Here is a 24,276-nt window from a genome sequence, read left to right as displayed (position 1 = left end):
ATGGCAGAAATGGTAATTAAGGTTGCCGTTGGGCTCACATGTTGAGCCACAAATTAATTAGATTATCAGGACCCAGCCATAACAGTGTGCTGGCTGCTTGCCTGGCCGCCGTGAGTCAGCTGGGCTTCGCAGGCGCTGCCGGCAGCCCGGTGTCTGGGGAGGTGGAGCGGTGGCTGTATGGCCTGGGATGAAGGTGGTGCTCTGCAGACACGTCGGCCGCCGCTATCTGTGCTGCGCATGTCGGCTCCAGCCTCCTCCGGTCATCGGTCATCGGCCTGGATTCCCACCCCGGGGCAGTAGCTAGAGTGGGCTTCCCACATCCCCTGCCCTTCTGCAGGCAGCCCTCTGCATTTGTGTCACTGGTTTGGTTCTGTCAAATTTCAAAATTATGTCTTTGAACTTAAATGTAGAAGGACGGTCCAACACCGTGCCCTTGAGAATTTCTAGTACGGTAACGTTAATGAGAGCATTACACTTGCTGTAATTGCAGAACACACCACTGCAGTAGTGCAGGAAGGTAGGGCAGGCTATGCTACAACAAGCAGGTTAACATCAACTTTCTTCACCAACCAAAGACAGACACAGGTCTCCAACCACGACTCTACTTAGCTGCAAGGTCCCTTTAATTCCACAAAGTCCAAATTGAAGCAAATTAATTCTGTGAACAAGCCAGAAAGGAAACTTCCGTTTACCAAAATCATGTGTCTTTTGTCCATGCAGCTGGTTTCCTTGGTGCCAAAGGGTGGCTGGTGAATTGCAGAGAGGGTGACACCAAAGCTCCATGTAACCCTCGTTTCTGCTGTTGGTCAGTAGCAGATGCCAAGAAGAGACTATAAAACCAGACTCCTCTTTTTCTCTGTATATGCACCAGCAATACAGAGAAACCAGCTCAGCACATTGCCATGTTCACAGAGCATAGGTACCATTAGGGCCAGTGTGTTTGAAAGCCACTAATGAACTCAACCATTGAAGACCTGTTTAACCCTTTTCTGGTTCCACTTTTTCCTGCTCTGCTCCTATAGTTGTTCCTGATAATTTCATTTTGCCATACTATTTGATGCTGAGATACAAAGTGTGTGTCAGTCACCTTTGCCAGATCCCCCAGGATTTACAGCCCGCTCTCACCACCAGCCATCTATCTGTCTCATTTCCAGTCTGATGAATTTTCCTCCATTTAAGCTGTTTTACTGTGGAACTTGCTCTGTACCTCTGAGCACCTTTGCTGCCTTTCCCTGATGTTTTGTTTTTATCAATTTTTTTTTTCATTTTTAATACACTTGAATGCCAGAGTAGAGGTATCCTCTGGCCCTTTAAGGCCCACTACCACTGTACAAATATTCTCAACTTATTGCTGGGCAGACTCATCTGCAGTTTCTTCACTGCTAGGGTGGAAAATACTGCTCTTGACCAAACAATTAAATACAGCGCACCAAATTTTCTAGTGGAGGGGATGCTTCAATGTACATTAGAGCAGGGGAAGATTTACCAGAGGTGGTGGCCAGATGATGGTTTACCATGTACGTGGTCTAGCGTACCACTCTGAAAGAGCAATTTTATGCTCTTTCTGTTAGAACAGAATTTTTGACATGCTGGTAGGGGTGCCCCATGCAGGCTGGCTGCCCTGCTTTCACACACAAACGTCCTTTCTTGCCTTTGACAATCATTGCCCAGATGCCTGCCTGCCCGCTTTTCCTACCAGGAGGCTGAGTCTCTGTTTCCACGACACAGGAGCTGACCAAGACGTGCCTGCTTGTGAATGGCAGTTGTGTGGGAAGTCAGGAAAGCAAAGCTGACAGCACATGGATTCTTCCCAACTTGCCCAGTAAGTGCACGTGGACAGCTGCAACGCCTGCCACCAAGTCTCCACACTCCTGTATGCCCTTGTAAGTAATTCTTTCATGCTGGTTATTTCAGAGTGCAGACAGCTCGGTATCTTTTTCTGAAGATGAGGGACTATTGTTACATACAGGATGGTTATGACCAGAAGTCAGTAGTTAGACAATACGTTATGTTAATGACGGTTTATCTTCCAGAAGGCAACACTCATCTAGTATCTCCTTTCCAGGAAGAACTTTCTCACTCCCTTTAATCTTGCAGAAAGATGTAGCTGGCTCAAGACTCAGCTCTGTGTTTTCCAGCACAGATTTATAAGCATCTGCTAGTTTGGGGCATCTTGTTTTAGAAGAATTAAGGTGAACATATTTCAGAGGTACATTTCAACGAGGGACTTGTACACTTCTGCAAAAGGGACTCCATGAGATGTGGTGCTGCACAGCAGAAGTGAAGGCACTCCCAACAGCTAGGCACTCGCAGAGATGCAGCAATGGCTCTCCTGCCTGTAGCGGAATGCTTGCATACATCCCAGAGTTGTTGCACCCATCCCATTGTACAGCACAGTCAGTGAGAGCCGTGTGGTCACCAGTCGAAGGGCTGCAGCTTGGCTGCCCTTGTTCATTCAAGCAGTTGGAAGCTGTGCGTAAGGACATTTCAAAGTACTAACAACGTCTTTACCAATGGGTAAGAGACCTTAATGAAAAGAGATTACCAGTGCCTGGGCTTTTAAATAAGCAGAAAATGGCTCACACAGAGGCTGGCCCCTCTCTATAAGCTGCCCAAGAGCTCAGTGCAAAGCGAAGTGGTTGCTGCGAGTCGTTCCTGTCCTCACAGCCATGGGTGTCCTCCCAGGGTCAGGTAAGCTGCTAAAGTTCCCAGACTAGACTCAACAGGAGGTGCTTTAACGGCCCAGCAAACCAGACCCAGGCAAGCTATTAAAGGTGAGGCTGTCCTATAAATATCAGGGGAACTGAGGCCAAGCCCAGGCTGTGCCAAAGATGTAAAATGTGAACTCAGCTTGGCATGTGAGGCAGTGGAACCCACAGGAGGTGCAGCACTGCTCTGCGTGGACGCCTGCTAACCAGGAGTGGCTGAGGGAGCTTCAGATGGCATGCCAGGCAGGACATGGCCAGAGCACAGCCACCAGCTGGCATGTGTGAAGCCCAGAACTGCCTCTGGGCCTGACCCATGAAGGAAGGAGGAGTGGTCTCCACAGCCTCAGAGCTGATCCACCAAATGTGCATCCAGGTGTCCACCCAGTGCAATCCCTGCAGCGAGCGCCCAAGGAGAGGGTCAGCTCTATTCAGTCAAACTGTTCCGGGTTTTTTCTCAGTTATTGCTGAGCAGGTTACTATTGTTTTTTAGCAGTTTAGCATCAGGGTGCCACAGGGCAGCAAGGCAGAGCAAGTGCCAGGACCCATCCTACCCTGCAGCCAGATGGGCAGCTGAGGGGGGCATTGGGGCAGCCCCAGACCTGGGCACAAGGCAGCTCCCTGGCGAGGGGGTCTGGCTGAAGGGGCCTATGCAACATCGCTGGGACTGGGATTGAAACATAACGCACTGTACAGCAGTGAAGAAAGTACACTGGGAAACATCACAGAGTTTCTCTGACTTTGCAGCAGTGCATGGAAGGGCTTGTTGGTTTCCTTGTTCTGGGTAAACCACAGTTGGCAGCCAACGAAGCAAAAATCTCTGGACTTTCTGAGATTCTCATGTGAAACCTTGATTGGGTTTTGGGGGTAGAAGCAGAGGATGGGGGCAGAGGGAGAAAACAAGGTGTTATTTTAATTAAGAATATTAACTATTTAAATCTTTCCAAAGATACAGAGGTAGACTAGTTCTGATATCCCTTGAGCCAATTGTGACCCACCATAACCTCAGCAAGAATCACTTGGTTTGCGAGGACTGGTTTTCCCCTGGACATCTTACAGAATAACATACCATGAGTAAAAACAGGAATCCTGGAGAGCAAACATCCTTGTCTACTGCCATCTTGAACTGACACCAGCAGCTGTAGGACTAGTGTCCCCACCACATCCTTTAGGAGCACCAAAGGCATTTTGCACAAAACCTTGTATTCCCCACAGACCTGCTGCCCTCAGGCACAGGCACCAGCCGGGGATGGAGGCTGACCATATTACTATTGTTTTTGTAGTAAAATATGGTAGTGATTAGGTAAGGAATTTGATAGGAACTGCAGAAAATTTGCCCCAGAGTGAGAGAAAGGCTCTTCTTTTTAGGGGATGCTAGCTGGTAGCAATGCAAAAGAGCAGTCTGGTTTCTGGTTCCCACCTTTGCCCTCCCAGCAAGGCTCGTCCCAGCATTCAGGGCAGCACAGGCTGCCTCACCCTTCCCCTTGCCAGGGTCCACCGCTGCAGACCCCGGGGCTGCGCAGCACCTCACCACACCACATCATGCCCTGCTGAGGTTCAAAGGGCATGGTAGCATCTCATTTACCACAATTATGAGCTGCAGGTAAATAAATGGCCTTGCTTGCTTCTCCTGAGCTGACTTTCTGCAATCTAGATGTAATATGCAGGTTGCTCACTTGAAAGCCAGGCTCTAGTTAAATGCCTCAGCTGCAGCTGCAGCCTCCTTGTGCCATGGCTCAGCCCCACTGAAATCCCTGGGCATTTTGGTGGCTTTTAGAGCAGATGGAAAATGGCTGCAGCTGTGCAGAAAGCTCATTCATTGAGTTATTGCCTCACATTTACCAGCACTCAACAGAGCTTGTGGTGTGCACGGTAACACTTCCCAGGGAGGGAGAGGGAACAGCATGCGTATAAAGCTCCATCATTTCTGAGCTTGAAATGTAAGGAGGCTGGCTGCTTTTGGTAGTAAAGACCTACACTAAACCACTATCCCTGTACCCTTGCAAAGCAACAAGTGTTTATATCATGCTTGCAAAACCCAGGGGGAGGTGTGTGTGTCTCTCTCTCTCTAAGTAAATCAGTGTGTCATCACTGTACCATATGAACTTTCTGTCAGCAGACAGCCATCTGCCTGGCTGTGGTAGCAGACAAGGATAACTTGGGTTCAAGGTTCGAAGGATGATAGTAAGTGAGAGCTGTGCAAAGGAGAGCTGAGTATTGAGGGAGTGTGGCTTTGTCACCCCACTCAGAGAGAGACATGCTGGCTGTCAATGCAAGGCATTTGTGGCCCCAATAAACATAACCCTTATCGATCTTTTCCTTCTGTCTTCTAAAAAGTTCAAGGACATGAGTTCCCTGGCTGCATGGCCAGATGCGTTTGCTTGTGTGTTGGATGAGCAAGTCTTTTTCATTCTGGTTGCAATTTCTGTGACTTGGTTCTTGGCTTCTGCCAGAGTCTGCCAGAGACTAGCAAAACCAGGAGGCTGAATTGCACTGATCCAAGACCTCAGTTTAATTATTTGCAAAAAAACCTCCAGAGTCCTCTGTGGCTTGAGCTTTTCTGATTGCTTGGAGCCATCCTTGCAAGTGTGAGAATCTTGGCCAGGCAAGCAGCGGTTGGCCCAGAGATAGCTGAAAATGTGAAAAGTGGAGGTGGTGCTGGGTAGGACAGAGGAAAGAGGAGGAGCCTTGTGTTGTGCACGGCCTTCTGGTTTTCTCACCCACTACATAACATCCCGAGGCTTGTCAGTTCTTCTCACTTCACTCGGTTACAGGCCTTGCCTAGGGTCTTGGAGAACAAGATATTTCAGAACAGCCCTGAAAATTAATTACATTATTTTTTATGCAAAAGAATTAGTAAGTCATTGTAAGAGTGATAGAAAACCATAACTAGCTCCTGTTGCTGTTAATTGTTCATAGGGAGTTTTTCTCTTGGAGTTGGGGTGTCTCTTGGTGGCCTTTCTAAAGTTGCTGAAACCTCACTCATTTTATCTTGGTCCGTTTTGCACAACAGTTGCTTTGATGTGACTTTGTCTTTTTTTCCCCTTGCATTATTTCAGGCCAGAAGAAACGAAGATCTTGCCCAACATCCTGAAGAAAATTGGCTGCACCCCAATGGTCCGAGTCAACAAGATTGGGAAGTCCTATGGGCTCAAGTGTGAGCTCTGTGAGTGTCCCCTTTCCACCAGGTTTTTCCATACCATGAGGTGAGGGTGAGGGGCGGTGTTGGAGGGGAGCTTCAGAAGAGGCTTTGTGGAGAGCAATCACAGATGGGGAGGGCCAGATGTAGCCCATGCTGAATGCTCCCACTCATTGGGTTACACGACAGTCATTTGTCAGGCCAAACAGGTGGTTTCAAGCTGCAATGAGCAGGGGGCTAATGGTAGTGGAGGCATCTCTCCTCCCAGATAACTGCAGCATAAACTCAGAGCAGAGCTGGGCTAAATTTAGGGATGGGTGATGAGCAGGGATGCTGCAGCACCCGTGGTAGCATGCGGCATGCACAGGAGAGACTGGCCCAGTCTTCCCGAAACATGGTGTCTGGGACAGGGCAAAGAGGATGGTAGGATCCTTCCCAAAGCCTGCCCGGGCAGAGGGAGCAGTTCAGGCTGCAGGAGGGACACACCACTGTGGCCCCTAGATGCCAGGCAGAGCTCCCACATGAGGGGACTCTGCTCTGCCGTGGCATCGTCTCTGCCAGGTCAGCTGGAGCTGGGCCAGGGACTGCTGTCTGCTGCACCACTGTCCCGGGGGGAACAGACAACTTCCCTTGAGGACCTTCCCAAAACACAGCCCCGGTTAGAGCAGCGAGGGTTGCAGACAGCTGGGTTTATTAAAGACATGTGTGTTGGGCCCTGGTGCTAAAAAGCCAGGCCAAGGCGCTGGCTGCAGGGCCAGGTTTTCCAGCAGGACCCAAGTCCTCCTCCAAGGGAGTGTTAGCGCAGCGTTAGTGCTGTCTTGTGTAAGGGCTGGGTTTAGCCTGGTTCCCCACAGACACGAGGATGACAAGATGAAGCTGCCTCTGTGCATATGGACTTTTCAGTCTCCTTTCCTATAACTTTTAACCCTATTAATTAATTTCAGCCAAAATAGGCAGGAAGACGGGTGTCTCAGAGGCAGTAAGATTCACGAGTGTCGCATAGCTGGGTAGGGAGGAGGGACTTGGTGGTCCTGTTTGGCAGCTGGGGATCCACACGGCAGCCAGCCTCCCCCGGGCGCTTCAACCAGATCCCTTTGTGGGATCTGGGATCTTTGGGCCCCTAACCCTGCAACCTCTTGCATTGCACCGCTTCTCACTTCCCTGAACGAGACCTCGGGGGACCGTAGGGGACAGTGGAACAGAGGTGGCAGAAGCAGGAGGACAGGTCTGCAATGTCTGGTCCACCTCTGAAGCAGGCTGTCCCTTGGAGGACGTCTTGCTGGGGCAGGCACCTTAGGGGCATGGGAGGGTTTGGTGCAAACAGCTGCGGGGAAGCCGAAGAGACCCTGTTTGCTGGGATGGTGTCTCCCTCCCATGGTGCAGGAGGGGAAGGAGAGCAGGGCAGGCAGCAGCTGCAGGGCCCTCTCTGAGCTGCAGATCAGCACAGAGCCTCTTACCAAGCAAATATTCAAACGCTTGCAGCGCTGCTGCATCAAGGAAGCAGTTGCGGTTAGATGTGATTACTTTCTAATCTCTTTGCCTCCAGGGATCTCTGTGTAGCTGAAGTTTTGGCACTTCCCATTACAGAATGTAATGATGAGCACAAGATTTTTTTCCCTGTTCTGGCTGCTCATGTACTGGGTTGATTTCTCAGCTTCAAGTAGCTGTCTTTGCTAGAATTAAGCGACAGACACCCTGAAACTAGTAATTTCTCCCTATTGCCCATAAAACAGAGCTCAGTACCGTCAGTTCAGGTGTAGCTGCTCATCAAAACCTTGGTAAGAGGAGTCCTGCCCCGGGTGTTAGCGGTGTGGAGGGCCTGGTTAGGAGCCGAGGTGTGCCTTGCAGTTTTTCTTTATGGCACCCCGCCCAGGACTACAGATCATCCCTACAGAAGGGCACCTCTTTAGCTACCTACCAATAACTGCCATGCCCCAGGAAAGGCTGAGACCTTGCTGTTAACCTGACAGTGCCTTGCTCAGAGAAGAGTCCTCAAAGCAGGGCAGCAAGGTGTATCATACCGGTGTGGGACCTTCCACCTAGCAATCACTGTATGTCCAGTTGATTTTAAACCCACCCGGGATTTACCAGGCCTGCCCGCTGCCTCCAGGGTGCTGCAGGTAGACGAAACATGGGGGAAAGATGGACTATGGGCAGGTATGATGATGGGTAATACCATGACGAGTGGTGGCACCCTGTAAGCAGATGGTGAATGGGCTGCCCTGAAACAAAGGACCATCCTGCAGGGCAGGAATGTGTGTCCTCAAATAACTGCAGCAACGGCTGGGGGGAGCAAGGAGCTGATGCTCCCCCGGGGTGCAGCTCGTCCCTGACAGAGGTTCCCCTTTTAATTTCCAGTGGCAAAATGTGAGTACTTCAATGCGGGGGGCAGTGTGAAGGACCGCATCAGCCTGAGGATGGTGGAAGATGCAGAGAGAGCTGGGATTATAAAACCGGGAGACACACTGATTGAACCCACTTCAGGGAATACAGGTGGGAAGTACAGGGATGCTCTCTCTGCCTGGGTACTGGGCAGGGTGGCATTTCTGAGGGGCTGCAGGAGGGGCAGGGATTCAAAGAGCTCTTGCACTTGGAATTACAAGGCCAGCTTGGGGCCCTGCGGCTCTGGCTCCATCCTCCCTTTGGCTCCCCTCATAGTGGCCATGGGCATCCTGGGGTGCTGAAGTGCCTCATTGCTGAAATTCCCAAGGGTCTGCAAGGGTCCCATGCCTGCACAGGCATGCCCAGCAGGTTACCTTGTGGCAAGACAAACAGCTTCAGCTGGAGGAGCTGGGGCAACCCCAGGTGTTTTCAGGCTGGAAAGCTCTTGAATATTCAGAGGTTCCCAGAGACAGTTTCCCTGACGGGCTAGAAGATAAATAATCTATTTTTTTTCCTTGTCATCCTGCTCAAGCACTAGACAATGTATGTCTAGTATGGGGTATGAGATGAGGAGGGACAACAGAGAAGCCTCCCCCCCTATTTTGCAGCCTGCACAGGACCACGGAAGCAAGTTTCCACGTCTGTTTGCTGCTCCCTTCACCAGCGCCCCTGCCCCAGCAGGGATGTGTGCATAGCATGATTTCCTGCAAAAAGGCCCATCGGAGGCTGTCAAGGCACTCTGGATGGAGTTGAGGCCGTGTCCCTCGCTGTGCTCCCTGCCTCCCCCCCACTAGTCATGAAGAACAGGACTCATCTCTAGGAATTTTGCTCCTTACTGGCTTGTTGCTGCAGGAACTCCAAAGACAGCCCCTCTTGCCCTGGCCACCCCCACCCCCACCTCCCCCAGACACTGGAGCGAGGAGACCTGTGTGCCCCCAGGGCTGTTCCCCAGGTGGCTTGTGCTGGCTCCCTGCCCACCCGGGGCAGCTGGGCAGCACCACGCTCCCTACAGCCACTTGAGGGGACATGCTGCTCCAGCCTCACCTTCCCTGTCTAGCTGGGGAGCAGCTGGCTCCATCCATCATCCCCAGTGAAACTGGAGCAGAGGTCCCCTTCACTTGCTCACCACAGGGTGACATGTGCAGCTTCGTGTGTACATCCCCCCAGCTGCGAGCATTTGAGGGGGAGGGGAAGGCACTCCTGAGCAAAATCACCTCTCTCCTGTTTTGGAAAACAAAGGAAGAGGTCTGAGCCTCAGTGAGGGGAAGAAAGCACTCCCCAGCCTTGCCATTTGCTCTGTGCCACGCTAACAGACTCCTGCAAGCAAGAGGGAAACTTCAGCTTGGCTCGCCTGTTAGTGCATCCTCCCACGCTCTTGGCACATCCCAAGAGGCTTGCGGAGGATACCCTCACCTATAGCTCATCGGTGAACATTTCTAGGTTATGTTCGCTGGCAGGAGAGTGGAATGTAGGAAACAACCCACGTCGGTTGGCCTTGCCAAATGCTGTTGTCAACCAATTCCCTTTCCTCCTCACCGCCTAGGAATCGGGCTGGCACTGGTAGCTGCAGTGAAAGGTTACCGCTGCATCATTGTCTTGCCGGAGAAAATGAGCATGGAGAAGGTCAGTGCTCTGTACGGTATTGCCCCACAGCCGGGGAACATCTCCTTCCTTGTCTCTCTCTGACTTTCCCTTTCTAGAGATGGAGTGCCCCCTCCTTTAAAGGGTAATGAGCCTTGCCAAGCACACAGACATAGCTTTGCAGTTGTTCAGAAGACTTCCTCTTGATGAAAAAAAGCACACTGTGATGGCCTGGCTGATCATCTAGCGTCAGCAGTGCAGCTGGGCTCACATGTTAGCCAAACATGGTGCACGGGTGCAGAGAAATGGAGCAATACCTGCTGTCTGTGAGGGCAAGGGCTGGATGGAGCAGAGAGGAGGCAGGCAGGTGCCAGGGCTCAGCTGCTGGTCCTGCTAACTTCCCCTCTGACATTTCACATGTCATTTGGTGTCTCTGTGTCTCTGCAGTTGTCTTTAACCTGGAGACACTTATAGTTGTCTGAGCCGCTTTCTTGAGATGGTGGAGTCAAGTCGCTTGCACGACAGCTGATGACCAGATGAAACTGCTATCCTGGAGATGGCAGAAATCTCCACCTTGGGGAGCCAGAAGCCTCACAAGCTGTTCAGCTGAACTCATGCCAGTAAAGCCAGACCTGGACCCTGACTTGGCTCAGAGCTGAGCCCTTCTCCAAAGCGCCACCCTCATTTCAATCTAAATCTCACTTAAGCTCAGTCTGGATCAGATGCCACCTCCAGCTGCCATGGGCTTCATCTCCAGGCACCCCAACACTCACCCACCCTTCTCTTTTGACCCTCTCTCCCCCTGACAGCCGCATCTCCCAGCAGATTAATACTCTGGGGATGATTTGCAGTTGCTCCTTCCCTGTGCTTGGTGAGGGGAGAGAAGGGACATAGGGCAAAGACAGCTTTAAGACCTCCTCCTTGCACGCAGGGGCTCAGACCATAGCACACAGGAGATGCTGCTCCTCCCTACAGTCCCCTGTGCCCCTTTCTCCGTGCACCAAGGAGCAGCACAGTGTTAACCTCTGCTGTGTCCCCAGCCTGCCCTCTGAGTAGGACAGGGCACGTGGCCAGGTTTGAGTCTGTGTGTCAGCTTCAGGCAGGAGGCCCTGGGTGCCAGGACAATGTCAGAGATAGTATAACTGAGAATCAGACATTGTATCTCCAAATGCCAAATGTCTCCTGCATGCAAAGCTCCTCTGGCATCTGACGCTGCCTTGTGCCTGCAGGTTTGGATTACCATCTCTGTGTGGGATTGGTTGTGTTACATCTACTTTCTTCCCTCCCAAAGGTCGATATTCTGAAGGCGCTGGGTGTTGAAATTGTGAGGACCCCATGCACTCGTTTTGATGCCCCAGAGTCTAACATTCGTGTTGCCTGGAAGCTGAAAAGTGAAATCCCAAACTCTCACATCCTGGACCAGGTAAAATGCCAATCCTCCACTGACTCTCTTTCCAAACACAGTTTGTGGCATGTGCTCCGAGTGAATCTTTGGGGGCTTTGTTTAAACTGGAGACGGAGACAGGTTTTGTCAGTGTTTTATGATGTTTGAAACTTAAGCACTCTTCTGTCAGGCACGGAGTGGCAGAAACAAAATAAGGGTCACTTCCAAACCTGTAATGTTTCTGCCAAAGCTGGATGTGGGTGAGGCTGGGTTTTCTTGCACAATTCAAAACTCAAATTGCTTCAGATTTAACTTTGACCTGAAAAAAAATCATTTTTTTTATGCCTGGCTAGCAACCTCTGTCCTGCCTCACAAACAAGCCTTATTCTGTAAAAGGCAAACACTGCTGTTTCACACCAGTGGTTCTTGCAGCACCGGGTCTTGTGCAGGAGGGCACCTCCTCCCTGGGTCTCACCCTGCTGCAGGAAGGCATCCCCATGGCAGGTAGGCAGCCCCAGTAGTGCAGAAAAGTCAGTGAAGTTCCTTCCTTTTAAGAAAACGGGAGCTCAGTGTCTGAATATGCTTTTCAGAAGCAGCCTGGTCCATGGGTGTGAATATGGGGCTGCACACATTTCAGTGCTGTGCTTGTGTACCTTCTGTGGTAAATCCCTCTGCACAGGTAGGACAACTGCTCTGGCCCACAGTTCCCAGCCACCTGACTTGCTGCACTGCCAGCTACAAATGCCCCTAAGTGACAAAACAGCTCTCAAAAATGGGAATAGATAGGATACTTGAAAAAAGTTTTCTAATACGGCTTTTGAGAAGGGATTTTTTTTGGTTTTGGGAGTATTGTGAGGTGGTGTTTTCAACTTTTCCAATGCAACAGTAAAGGTCAAAATGCTTCTAGCTAAGCAATAGCTAAAATACCAAGTAGCTTTCTTCCCTCTGGCAGCTAGGGCTTTAACAAAATAACCACATCCCACAAAACCTGGCAATGCAGTGTATGGGACAGCCGCACCATTCTCATACTGAATTGATACCTAGTGACAGGTAGCAAGTGTTTGTGGGCACATTTAATCTTCCAGTGTGGTCAAATCCCAAATGTCCTTGGAAATCTGTCTCGAAGTGACAACCAGGAGGAATACCTGTGACCTGGCCTGGCTGGGTTGCAGTCCACCCCTTGCCAGCGAGAGGAGGGGGAAGTTGCATGCTTTGGGTAAAGCTCATCGGGAGCTATTGCTAGTTTGGTATTTGTCCTATGCTTCACACAGTAACTCATGCTGTTCTCTGTTGAAATAAACAGTACCGAAATCCAAGCAACCCCCTGGCTCATTACGACACCACAGCTGAGGAGATCCTGGAGCAGTGTGAAGGTACTGTCTGCGCTGTTGCTTCTACGTGCTGAGGATGTGCAGAGGGCTACAGCTCTCTCTCAGAGGCTCATTGGACATCATTTATTGACCTAAATGTCTAGAAAAACAACCAAAAAGGCTTCTGTAGGTGAAGGTACCCTTAATAATGTTGACACGCGGAGTGTTACAACCTCTCATAATCCACTCCAGACACACCTGAGCCTGCAGGGCTTCCCTGCTATAGCCTCCCATTTCAAAAGCCTGAGGGAGGACACCAGAGGCTTAACAAATTCAGTTTTTACCCAAGGAGGAAGAATGAGGTCTCTTGGTGGCTACAACATTTCTGCAGCCTGTCAGCTGAGAACACAAGATTGCCCAAGAGACCTCACGGGGGAATATAAATCCATCAGGGCCTGGCAGGCTGTGTCTGATCCAGCACACTCATTTGCAAATCAGAATAGACTGAAACTTCACAGACTAATGACATTTGATGTGATGGCTGGGGGAGGATAAAGGACTATCCCAGTCCACGTCTGTGCTGATAGAAGTGAAATCTGTTGCCAGTACTGAGAGCACTGCAAAATGTAAACAAGACTTGGGGGTTTTAACTGGAGAACAGTTATCATAACACTAAAGCAGTCGGGTAGCAACAGGAGCAAAAGAGTCCCAGTGTTCCCTCCACTAGTGTGTTTAGACTTGCTCCTACTGGCTGCCAGCTGTGAATTACAAGTCCCCTTTTCCCAATGCAGTTGCAGCATAAGGCTCTGAAGGCCTGACTGATTCTGTTCCTACCAGTCCTAAATCAGTATAATTTTGTTGCTGCCAGTGGGGCTACATCTGACCGGCACAGGTGCCGGGGCAGAGCTCTGCCATCTCTCCACTGTGAATGTTAACACTAGCTGAAAACTCGTGCCTGTTAATAGGTGCTGCTATTCACATGTGTGTTCGCTTTAGTGTGGCGTGGTTCAAAAAGGCTGGAAGTGCTGAGATACTCCCTCCCCCTTACGCCAGTAGATGCTAAAGATGTGAAAATCATGGACACCAGTGGAAGATTTGCAGGCCATCTTCAGCCCTCTGTGCTGAGGCAGGATTAACTGTGGTCAGATCCTGCAAGCTTATCTGAGCTTCTCCGCAGGACCATGCTTTGGCCGCTAGCAGAACCTCTGCCTGTCCTTCCTGCACATGGGGTTCTAGCGGCTGAGGGACACGGGGGCCCTGAATAAAGGGGAGACTGTGCTGGAGGCCATGCCGGGTCCCTGCAAGCTTCTCTCTTCCCTGACCTGCAGGCAAGGTCCACATGGTGGTGATTGGTTCTGGCACAGGAGGCACTGTCACTGGCGTGGCCAGGAAGCTGAAGGAGAAATGCCCAGAATGCAAGGTAAGCTGGGAGGCAGGGCTGCCCACTGGGAGCCATGGTCCCCCTGGGTTCTCCTGCCTGTGCTTTTGATCAATCCTAACCCCATGGCTCACCTGAGCTAGCAGTTGTTGTCTCCACCTATTTGTTTTTTCACAGCAAGCTTGGCTTTTGTTGGAAGCAATTTGGTGTTACGCTCAGCTTGACCTAGATCCATCTGAGCTCCTTAGAAGTCAAAGGCTCCACAGCCCCATTAACGATCCCACCTGCCTGGTGGTCTTTGCTGATATCCACTGCAGAAGTGGCTGGCCCAGGTGACAGCATTACTGCTCCCAGTTAATCCACCTGCTGAAAGTTTCCACTCTGGCAGCTCTGAAGGGAAGAGTGCAGACTGTGCAAGTGCTCCTCATCTGCTGTCGCAAGAACCTCCATGCTTCATGGTTGACACCAGTCATAGATGCTCATTCTGCAGAGCTTGTGCTTCGAGGCAGACTGGAGACTTGACAGTTACCACTTCTCTGGTGTAGCCAGTGTGCGAGTGATCCCTGATCCACCAAACACAAATCGAGATGGTGTGGACCTGGGCATTGGATTACCTCACTGACTGCTGAAGCTTTGTCTGGGGCAGTTTCACCACCCCTTCTTAAGCTGTGTGCTGAGGGAAGCAATCTCAGCCCAGACATAAAGTTATAAGCAACCAGGGAGGTGTCACTGTCAGCCAGCAGAACTAGATTCAAAAGTTTGCCTGTAGCCACCAGTTTCCACAGGTTTGAGCTAGCTGGCTGGCTTTGCACTGGAGCGGATTAAGGAGCACTCACGCTGTCCTAAGGGCTGAGGTTTGGAAGTAGCAGATGACAAAGAGGCACGGACAAACACCTTGAGAGTGATAACATTTTAAGCCACCGGTCACTTCTTCGGCAGCTGAGCACTACCTAGGATCTATCTGAAAAACCAATGGGGAGCCGTACCCTTTTATCCTGGAAGCTCTCCATACTGCCAGTGGATAGGAATATCAATGAGTATCACGGGAAGAAAAACATTGGTGATAAGGGTGTGGGTAATTTTTGCTTTGACTTGTATATTTGACTATTTCTGAACTCCCTTTGTGGTTTAACAAAAATTCCTTCCATCAAAGATCATCGGTGTAGATCCCGATGGCTCCATCGTCGCTCTGCCCAGTGAGATGAATAGGACAAACACCACAACCATCGAAGTGGAGGGCATTGGGCATGACTTCATCCCTACTGTCCTCGACAGATCAGTAAGTAGCTGTGTGGTGAGTGGCCTCTCTCTCATCTTTAGCTTCGCATACAGCCTACTCCCAGGTTCAGAGGTACCAGCTCTGGCACCCGGCTGTGGCCCAGCCCTAAGGCTACTTGTAAACCTTGCTAGTGCAGAATAAGCTTGTTGGAGGGGGGGGACTGGGACACTGGCAGTAAAGCATCTCTCCGAGTAGATCTGGGTATGGCTGATCTAAAAGGAGAAGGCAAATACAGGGGCAAGCAAGGAGTATGTCAGAGTACCAGCCTCCTCAGCTCAGCCTCACCAACACTCGGAGCGCACCTTTTTCACTGTGCTAACACAGAAGACAGAAGCGGTCAGTGCTGAGGCTGCTCTTCATCACGCTAGCATTTCCCAAGCCTTCGCTGCCGCAGGCACCACATGCACACAATAGAAACCTTGTGCCATTTATGGGCTGGAAGACAAGATGCAAGCTGCATAAGACAATGAACCTCATACCGCTTCTTGACAAATTTCTTCTCATTGTATCACTTGCCACCAGGCACAGAGCTTTAAAGCCCTAATTCAAGCTGCCTGTTTCCCCTGGCCTCATTGTTAGAAAGGTTCCCCACAATCTCAGACCCCAGACTCATTTTGCTTTCAGATGTTAACTGCACCTCTGCTGTTGGCATGTGGCTTTAGAGCTGTGGCCTGTAATAACCCCAAACTCTTTCTGTAGTTGGATCTGATTTTGTCTGGCAAAATCTTGACCATTGATGTAGCTTAGCCCGGAACATCATGAACACCATTCCCTCTCCTCATCCTGACTCTGGACCTGTCAGACATCCCTAACTCTCCAAGGAAAGAGCGCTGGCTGGAAAAGCTAGAGTGGGTGCCTGCAAGCAAGGAGACATCCTCCAGACCAAGGATGCCCTGAGAAATATATTTGCTTTCAACAAGTGTGGAAAGCAGCTCAAAGCTGCCAGATGTGATAGGCGTCAGCACCACAGCATGCCTCAGAGGGTCGGGACAGCCTGAAATAACATCGCCAAGAACCTACCTTCCTGCTTTCTCTTCAGGTGGTTGATCAGTGGTATAAATGCAATGACAGAGACTCGTTCCTCATGTCTCGCAGGCTGATCAGAGAGGAGGGATTGTTGTGTGGTAAGTACCAATGACAACAGTTGCTTCTCTTAAACTTTCTGAACCTCATCTTTTTGGGATCAAAACACTTCAGGGTAGGTGCTCTCTGCATTTTGTGTCTGCTAAGTTAACAGGGCTGGGTAGCCGAACCTCAGGCTGGTGTGTAGGTCACTGTAGACTTCAGAGGTGTGGCAGTAGACGTGTGGTCTGGGATCTGACTCATCGGCCACAATAATTATAGAAGCAATAACTCTCCTCTTACTGGAGCACTTTTGCACATGGAACTGGATCTTCAGGCCGAAGACCTCTTCTTGGCAGTGTAGTGTTACACAGGCTAAAGAGAGGATTAATGGGACTCACGGCAGGACGGGTGGGCTAAAACTGTCATTCTGCTAACAACACTGTGAAGCTATACTCTGTTGTTAAACGGTTGCCACACTAGAAGTGCCAGGTTTGGACCAGGAAGGTTTGAAAGTCAAGAAAGTGTAAGGTGTTCTTACTGGGTATTTCTCCCTGTGACAACAAGCTGTAAGTGATCCCACCAACTTTCCAAAATGAACAGGTGCCCTCAGACAAGCCCTGCCTGTACCCTAAGAACCTCTATAGAGCATCAGCACTTTTTCAGCCTTCCCTGCCACCAGGCAGATAGCTATAGGTTTGCATCCAGGACCAGACAGACAATATGTAGGCTTGTGGTTACAGCTGATAAAAGTCCTGAGCACTCACATCGAAGGAGTTTTGAAAAAGATCTGGTCATTTGTAATGAAATGCTTAAACATTGATTTAACCTCGCAGGCACAGCGTCACTGTGTTTCAACAGAAAGCACTTGCTGAACTCAACTATGATTCGTGAATAGCTTCATGTTCCCTGAACTGCATTTTTCAGGGCCTTTCCTCATTTGTTTGAAAAATGTGACCTGGTGCTAATTAACCTGCTGTAAAATACGTGCTGCCTTGAATGCAGTGTGTAATTGGCACACAGATAGTGGAATGTGTTTGACTTCCAGTACTCAAACTACTGGTGGAAGAATTGCCTCTGTAAAGCAGGGACCTGCTTTCCCTACGTGCAGCAAACCACATGCGTGCACACAGACACAGGGAGTGTTTAAGTCTTCGCATCACGTTGGCCTGGTATTCCAAGCATGAATGTAATGTTTATGTTTTTTTCAGTCTTTACAATGCATTTAAAGCCAATCTTTTATTGTCAAATATGTCAGCCAGAAGCTCCAGGTTTGGCATGGTCTTCTCCTCACCCAGAGGAAGGGTGCGGCATGGGCAGCAGTGGTATGAATGTCCCTGTATTGAATGGCACTTAGCCAGTCTGCAGAGCCACCACAAGAAGTGGTTCATGAAGTTCATAAGGTCACTCTTACGCCGCCTCAAAGGCCCGTCACCAAGAGCCACCATATGAGCACGTCCCTTCAGTCCCTGCATCTTCCTGACCCTAAAGCCTACAAGGCAGAGGAGCTGATTGTCCTCCCTCTCCCAGTGTCTTGAGCTGCCCTGGTGTACAAGGTGCCACCTCTGCTACAGCTTTGCCTGGGCACCCCTGTGCCGTTAGCCAGGGCAGCACTGTGCCCCACACGTCAGGACCGTGGCCCTACACCCTGGGCAGCCCCAACGCTTTTCTATCTCTTCTTCGTATCCACCCAGGTGGCAGCTCGGGCAGTGCCATGTCGGTCGCCGTGCGGGCTGCCAAGGACCTGAAGGAAGGTCAGCGTTGTGTCGTCATCCTGCCCGACTCTGTCAGGAACTACATGTGAGTTTCTCGCTTCCTCGCCTGCTTTCCAGCATCATGACAGGAGCTCCCATAGCCCTCCCCCTCACTCTCTGCATATGGCCTGGGTCGAGGCCATGGGGTCTTTTAGTGGCATGAGCTTAGCACTGCTGAGCCCAGGTGATGTGGGCTGCTGGAGAACCACCCTGATAATTCTGGTACCATGGTGCCCAGACTGAGCCCAGAGCTGGGAGCCTCCCTTGAGCAGCTTACAAGAATAAAAAAAAAACAAAACCCAAAACAAAAGGGAGAAATCTCATACCACTATGGCAAACATCAAGGGCTGGGTGTTGGGACACTTGGGTTTTATTTCCTCTTGTCACTGACTTGCTGCACGGAGCAGGAATCAGTCAAGCTACAGTTTTTGAACTTGCATGCCTAAAATTAGGAAGGCAAATAGCTGGCATGCTTCTAAGAGTTACTGAGCACCCGCAGCTCCCATTGACCTTAAAAGGGGCTAAGAGCAGCCAGCTGCAAAAATCATGGGAGCCCCAGGGCAGTGCTGTGGTCTAGTACATGAAACAAAGCACGACTTCTTCTGGAAGGCTCACAGACTCGCTCTTTGTTGGTGATTTCTAGGTCCAAATTTTTGAATGATAAGTGGATGACAAAAAATGGTTTCCTGAATGACGTCCAGGAGCACAAGCCTTGGTAAGACAACTTCCACTGGTATAAACTGTGCTAAGGGGATCAGCTTTCTGCGTCTGGAAATTATTATCTTCAAAGGAAAGTATGATCTTTTAGTATTTAGAAAAAACACCATTAAGTCCAGATTCCTCTGGGGAGGCTGCAATAGCAGCTCCTCTCTTTTGAGTGGTTAGGTATCTCCGTTCTCCAATCAAAGTCTATAAAGGACAAGTCTCCATCCTAAAGTTGCCAGTCTGCTCCCACATAGCAGTTACTGTCCAGGCCACCTAAACCCTGCAGAGAAGAACAGATAAGGTGGACACCTAGCTCCACTCACAACCTCCTCTCTCTACTCCACAGCTGATGTGCAAAGGAACATCAGGACAGTGGGGAGATGGGTCCCTCATGTAGCAAACACCCATTCAAACAGGTCTGGAAGTCTTTCCAGGGACAGGGAACAGTAGATTTTCATTTTCCAGAGCTGCGGGCCAGGAAAGATGACCAACTCAGCTATCTTTTGGATGCCATGGGAAGAGTCCCTTCAAGGCAGGGAAACTGCTGATGCCAGTTGACATGTGGCTGGGCAAATGCCAGTTGTTTAGAAAGCACCTAGTCTCACCTTAAAGACAGCATGTATTACTGATGTCACTGGTCCTTTGGGTTAATATAACCAATGGTTATTCCAAAATATTTCCTAAAAACTTCATTTCCAAGGCCTCTTGTTCCCAGCTAGAATTGCTCTTGGCCCTTCCAGCCTGTAGCGTTGCCCTGCCTTTTCTGCAAGGACGAAGGGCTGAGATGAGTTGGGAATTGCCCATCGTCCCCAGCAAACAAGCATAGCTTGTCCCTCATAAGTCACATGAGCATCTCTGCCAGGCCGTTTCCTGGAGAGGCTGCAAATGCTGCATTTTGAGAACCAAGGATGCAAACCAAAGAGGCAGAACTGGTAGGCCGCCCCACTCACAGGCTTGCAAAATGAAGCCCTCAGCAACTTGCTTGGATTCAGGACAGCTCAGCACCTTGCCAGCTTCTGGCCTCAGTCCCACTGCTGGAGTTGCATGAACACTGGGTGTAGGGAAAGAGCTTGGCTTCAACAAGACCTGGCCATGATGGACTTGTAGCATTACTGCTTTGGGGACAGGAGTGGGGTGAGCTTTGCAGGCAGGCGGAATATCTCTGCGTGGTTGATCTCATCCCTCCTGGCCTTGCCTCCCTGAGCACGGCAAGTTAACAGCTTAGTGCTGACATTTGTCTTTCAACAGGTGGTGGAACATCAAGGTGCAGAAACTGAATCTCTCAGCCCCTCTCATTCTCCTCCCAGAAGTCAGCTGTCAAAAGGCAATCGAGATCCTCCAGGAGAAGGGATATGACCAAGCTCCTGTTGTTGCTGAATCAGGGTAACTATTTTTACTCATTACAGAGATGGCCATTCACATAGACAAAGCAGCTATGATGAAGCTAAAGAGAAAGTCCCGTTTACTGATCCATTAACAGGGCTCTTGCATTGGAATCTGCAACGCATATTTTTAAGATATCATCTGCTTCCTTGTGAATATTCATTAAGAAAACTCCCTGTAAATGAGCTAGTTAAAGTGAAAGACAAATCCAGTGCCCATCAGACTCAGCAGAGGTTGGATCAGCGCACAGGCAAGAGGAGGTCAGAGGAAAGGTGAAGCCTGGGTGGGAAACCCATACAAATAAGCAGCTGGAGACCCCACAACTTTTCTTTCTCCCGGCTGCTGAGCCCTGGACTACAATGCCAGACTTTAACTACTGTCAAACCAACAGTTTGGTCAGGACAATGATCTTCCTGTCCTGCTCAGATGAGGAGAAATCTGGTGCCTCCTGCTGATGGCAGCAGCAATTTAGTCACTGACTTCAAGGGGAGCAGTTCAGCCCCTACATAAAGCATGTGCCCTAGCTTAGGTCTGACCTTTTGGAAAACTCCCTGTTCCCTTACAGACTTATTTTGGGAATGGTGACCCTCAGCAACACCCTCACCTCAGTGCTGGCTGGAAACGCACAGTTCTCAGACCCTGTTACGAAGGTCATCTATGACCAGTTCTCAAAGGTACCACTAAGGCTGTGGCTGGTGACAACCGCTGTCCAGGGATGGGGAGAGGGGGAGAGGTGCACCACCACCCTGAGGTGTGACAACAGCTGGGAGAAGAGGTCAATGAAAAGACAGAGGTGAAGGGAGAGAGAGGTGGGAAGGTGATGGTGACGTCATGGAAATGAGAATAAGGACAGGCACCTGCAAAAATGCTGCTGAGCCTGTGGCGTTCAGAGGTGGGAGTCTTCCTGCCAGGAGCAAAGTGTGTGACCGTCCACTCCCAATCTTACATTGCCAGAGGATTTCATCCAGCTGGGGAACCGACACCCTCTGAAATCAGAGCCCAGCCATTGCCAGTGCTCAGCAGGGCTGGGGCAACAGGCATGGACTGCCAGGACACTGAGCAGGTCCTGTGGGCGCGCAGGGGAGGGGTGCCTGTCCAGAGATGGAGTGAGGTAAATGAATGGTGTTTTAGGGGAGCTGGAGCCATCACCTCCTGTTGGCCCCTGGAGGCCCTTTGGGCTGGAGGCAGACAGTGCTGTATTTCAGCTACAGCAAAGCTGGGTTTTCAGGCTGCCTGCATCCCCTCCCATCTCTCCAGAAATAGCACGGATGAGTGAGGCACACCTGATCATGGTCCAGTCGGGTGCCACTCTGCCCGCTCGCTGCTACAGTCAGAGGCAGGAGTCAGGCTTCGCACCACTGTCCTCTAAATGTGAAGTGAAACATAAAATCTCTCTTTTTATCCTGTTTAGATTGGCCTGGAGGACAGCCTTGGAAAGCTTTCCTGCATCCTGGAGAATGATCATTTTGCTATCGTTGTACACGAGCAAATGCAGTGTAGGTATCTGCAGAAGCACTGTACAGGCTTTGTACGAATGTTTGAGAGTGGAAAGGGAAATTCTCAAACTGAGCTTGACAGGTATCAGTGCAGCTGCCCCACACTCGCAGCCCCTGAGCCTTTGCAGGAAGGATTTCTGCCCCGTGGCCCTGCAAAGCCCAGGAACTGCTGGCTTTTCACCCGCTTCCTTTCCTGACACCACAGGGATGAGGGGAGAGGGAGGAAGCCTTAGCCCCAGGAGCCGGGGACCAGCACACTTCTGGATGTGTGTCCTGCAGGAGTACTTCCCTGATCATGGCCATGGGATCTGTGCTGTCCCCCCATGCAGGGGTGATGCTGAAGCACCCATCAGCTCCATCCCTTCCCCTCACCTTATAGTTTCCCGTGGAAACCCACCTTTGGGGATGGGAATGTTTTCATTGTGGGAATTCATCTCGTCCCCTCTGACAGCCAAGGTGGACTGGAAGCAGCTTGGGGTGCAGTTCCTTTGCTGTGCAGCTGTAGGCTCAGGCCTCCAATACTTGTTTAATCTCTTGACTTTGAATTCAAATCAGTGCCTTGCTGGTTGTGGGCAACAGAGGAAACAAGGGGGAAGTTTGGGACCTTCATAGACTTAGTATCCCAAGGGCAAGGTCGAAAGGAGCATTTGGGCACATTACATCATGCCTAGGTGGAATTCAGGCATGAAAATGTAAGGGAACAGACAACACAGTCTTTATCTGACTGCTTAAAGACCTGCTGTGCATGCCCAGAGGCTGCGCCATCTCCTCTGAATGCCCCTATTCCCACCCGCCACCCCTGGAGGTGCAGCCAAGAGCTGTCCTTATGCCTGTGTGCCCCAAGGGGTCTGGGTAAATTGATATGCTAAGGGATCTTTCCTGCTGGGTGCTATCAGACACCTACCCTGGAGGCCCAGGGTAAGTTGAGAAAGCTGAGAACAAATGTGTGGGATCCTAAGCAAGCCTTGTGGCAGGGGCATGAGTCGGGAGGCACAATGCTCACTGATGCACGCAGCATGGGGCATCTGTGTTTGAGCCTTACCTGGACCCCGACTGGGTATATGAATGCTCTGCCAATTCGGGAGCACCGTTAGGCTAGTCCAATAAAGCAGCCGTACCAGCAGCTTTGACTTATTCTCAAACCACTGTACGGCCACCCCCTCCTCTGTGAAGCAAACCGACCCAATAGAGTCACAGTCACATGCCGTAGGACCGCATTAGCATGAGGGTTGCTGACACATCCATGGCAGCAGGGATCACGCCTTGTTGCTCCTTTGACCAAAACAGGTATGGTGGCAGACACTGTTCTGCAAATCTGACCTAACACACCTTTCCAGTACCATTATACTGTAGAACTTCTAGAGGTACAAATTTGGCCTTATCTTGAAGGAGTTGCTTTGTTTAAGATGTTAGCAACACTAAAAAAAAAAAGCAGTCAGAAGACCCATGCTTAGTTCTTCTAAATTAGAGCTGAAGGGTGTAATTATACTGATTGTATGGGATTATGCATTGAACATGCAAAGCATTCCTATGGTAAGCAGCATACAATATTGCGCTGTATTGACTGCCATCAAAGGGCTGCCTGCTGAACTCGGGGTGTCTGAAATCCACCGTGTGTAAACAGCCCAGCCCCTCTGCTTGTATCTCCGTGGCCTGCTGCCCTGAAGCTCCATCAACTCTAAAGCTGGCTTGCAAGCCCAGCCACGTTCCCACAAAATGTCGCAGACAAAAGTCTGTCATTCAAAACTGCCTTTGATGTCCATTTCCAATTGTCTTACAAAAATAATGCTAGGCAGAATTCCCTTTCTCAGCCATGCTGCCATAAAATAATGAAAATCTGTTTTGTGTCACATTTCAATATAAAATAAATAGGAGGCTCAAATTAAATGATACCCACCAAAAACTATCAGCCAGCTGTATGCAGTGCTTCTTGCTCTGTTGTTCACACAACACTCATTTTCTTTTCCAGAGCTGCTGTCTTAACACTGTCACAGTTACCCACTTATTTGTAGTTTTCTTCCCATACCTCTGGAGCTTGCATTTTATCTCGTGTTTGGACTCTGGTGGCTAGTTTTACTTTTATTTAAGAAAACATTTATCAGATAGTTAAAGCAATTGTTGCAATGCTGTTTTATTAATGATGGTGTAGGATAAGAACAGAGTAGAAAGGGTCTCGCTGCTGCTCTTAAAGAGTCTCATTAGTTTGGCCTGAAAAATTTTGTGGTGATAGAAGCAGGACTGGAACAGAGATTTGATGAAAACAACTGGGAAATTAAGTTTCCTGCTCTGGTAAATGTGCAATTTTTGCAGCTAAAACCTCCCTTATGTGATCCCAGCAACACACCCAAGGCTGCATCAGTCATTTCTGTTGAGGCAGAGTGGAGCCAGCTGCTGTCCCCGTTAAGGTTTTCTTTTAATAAACCAACAGCAACCTCTGCACAGCTGGTGGGGGGTGGTCTGTGTATTCTTTTTTTTTTCCCCCCACTAAACTGGCATTTTCTGTGCTTACAGTCAATGGAAATGGCAGTTCCTTCATGAAGCAGATGGTGTTTGGTGTGGTCACAGCGATGGACCTCCTCAACTTTGTCAGCAGAAATGACAAGAAGTAGCGCAGTAGCTTGGCTGCACCCACCTCCCCCCACCCCCCGGCACAGGCAGCTGCCCCCAGCTCCAGCCCCCCGGCCCAGGGCACCTTCTGGGCTCATCCAGCTGATAGTT

At 50.1% G+C, this 24,276-nt stretch overlaps 1 protein-coding gene across 1 annotated transcript; it reads left to right on the top strand.

The window, feature by feature from the left end:
- LOC119143223 (cystathionine beta-synthase-like) lies at nucleotides 1–24,221 on the top strand. Its single transcript, XM_037377272.1, has 16 exons — nucleotides 1–12; nucleotides 1,729–1,883; nucleotides 5,765–5,871; nucleotides 8,203–8,337; nucleotides 9,770–9,849; nucleotides 11,099–11,230; nucleotides 12,495–12,564; nucleotides 13,830–13,921; nucleotides 15,033–15,158; nucleotides 16,198–16,282; nucleotides 17,915–18,020; nucleotides 18,618–18,689; nucleotides 19,928–20,062; nucleotides 20,628–20,736; nucleotides 21,474–21,558; nucleotides 24,070–24,221. The coding sequence occupies exons 1-16, from the start codon at nucleotides 1–3 to the stop codon at nucleotides 24,165–24,167; spliced, it is 1,599 nt and encodes a 532-aa protein (XP_037233169.1). The 3' UTR covers nucleotides 24,168–24,221.
- Nucleotides 24,222–24,276: the final 55 nt, after the last annotated feature.

Source organism: Falco rusticolus, chromosome 2 (genome assembly GCF_015220075.1).
Source record: "Falco rusticolus isolate bFalRus1 chromosome 2, bFalRus1.pri, whole genome shotgun sequence".
NCBI lineage: Eukaryota > Metazoa > Chordata > Aves > Falconiformes > Falconidae > Falco > Falco rusticolus.
This window is presented reverse-complemented; position numbering and strand designations above follow the sequence as displayed.

What these genes read in the sequence shown, in the direction of transcription:
- LOC119143223 (XM_037377272.1), top strand. An exon ending in AGAAAATGAGCATGGAGAAG is followed by an intron (nt 9,850 to 11,098) that starts GTCAGTGCTCTG and finishes TCCCTCCCAAAG; the next exon opens with GTCGATATTCTGAAGGCGCT. An exon ending in GTCCAGGAGCACAAGCCTTG is followed by an intron (nt 18,690 to 19,927) that starts GTAAGACAACTT and finishes GTCTTTCAACAG; the next exon opens with GTGGTGGAACATCAAGGTGC.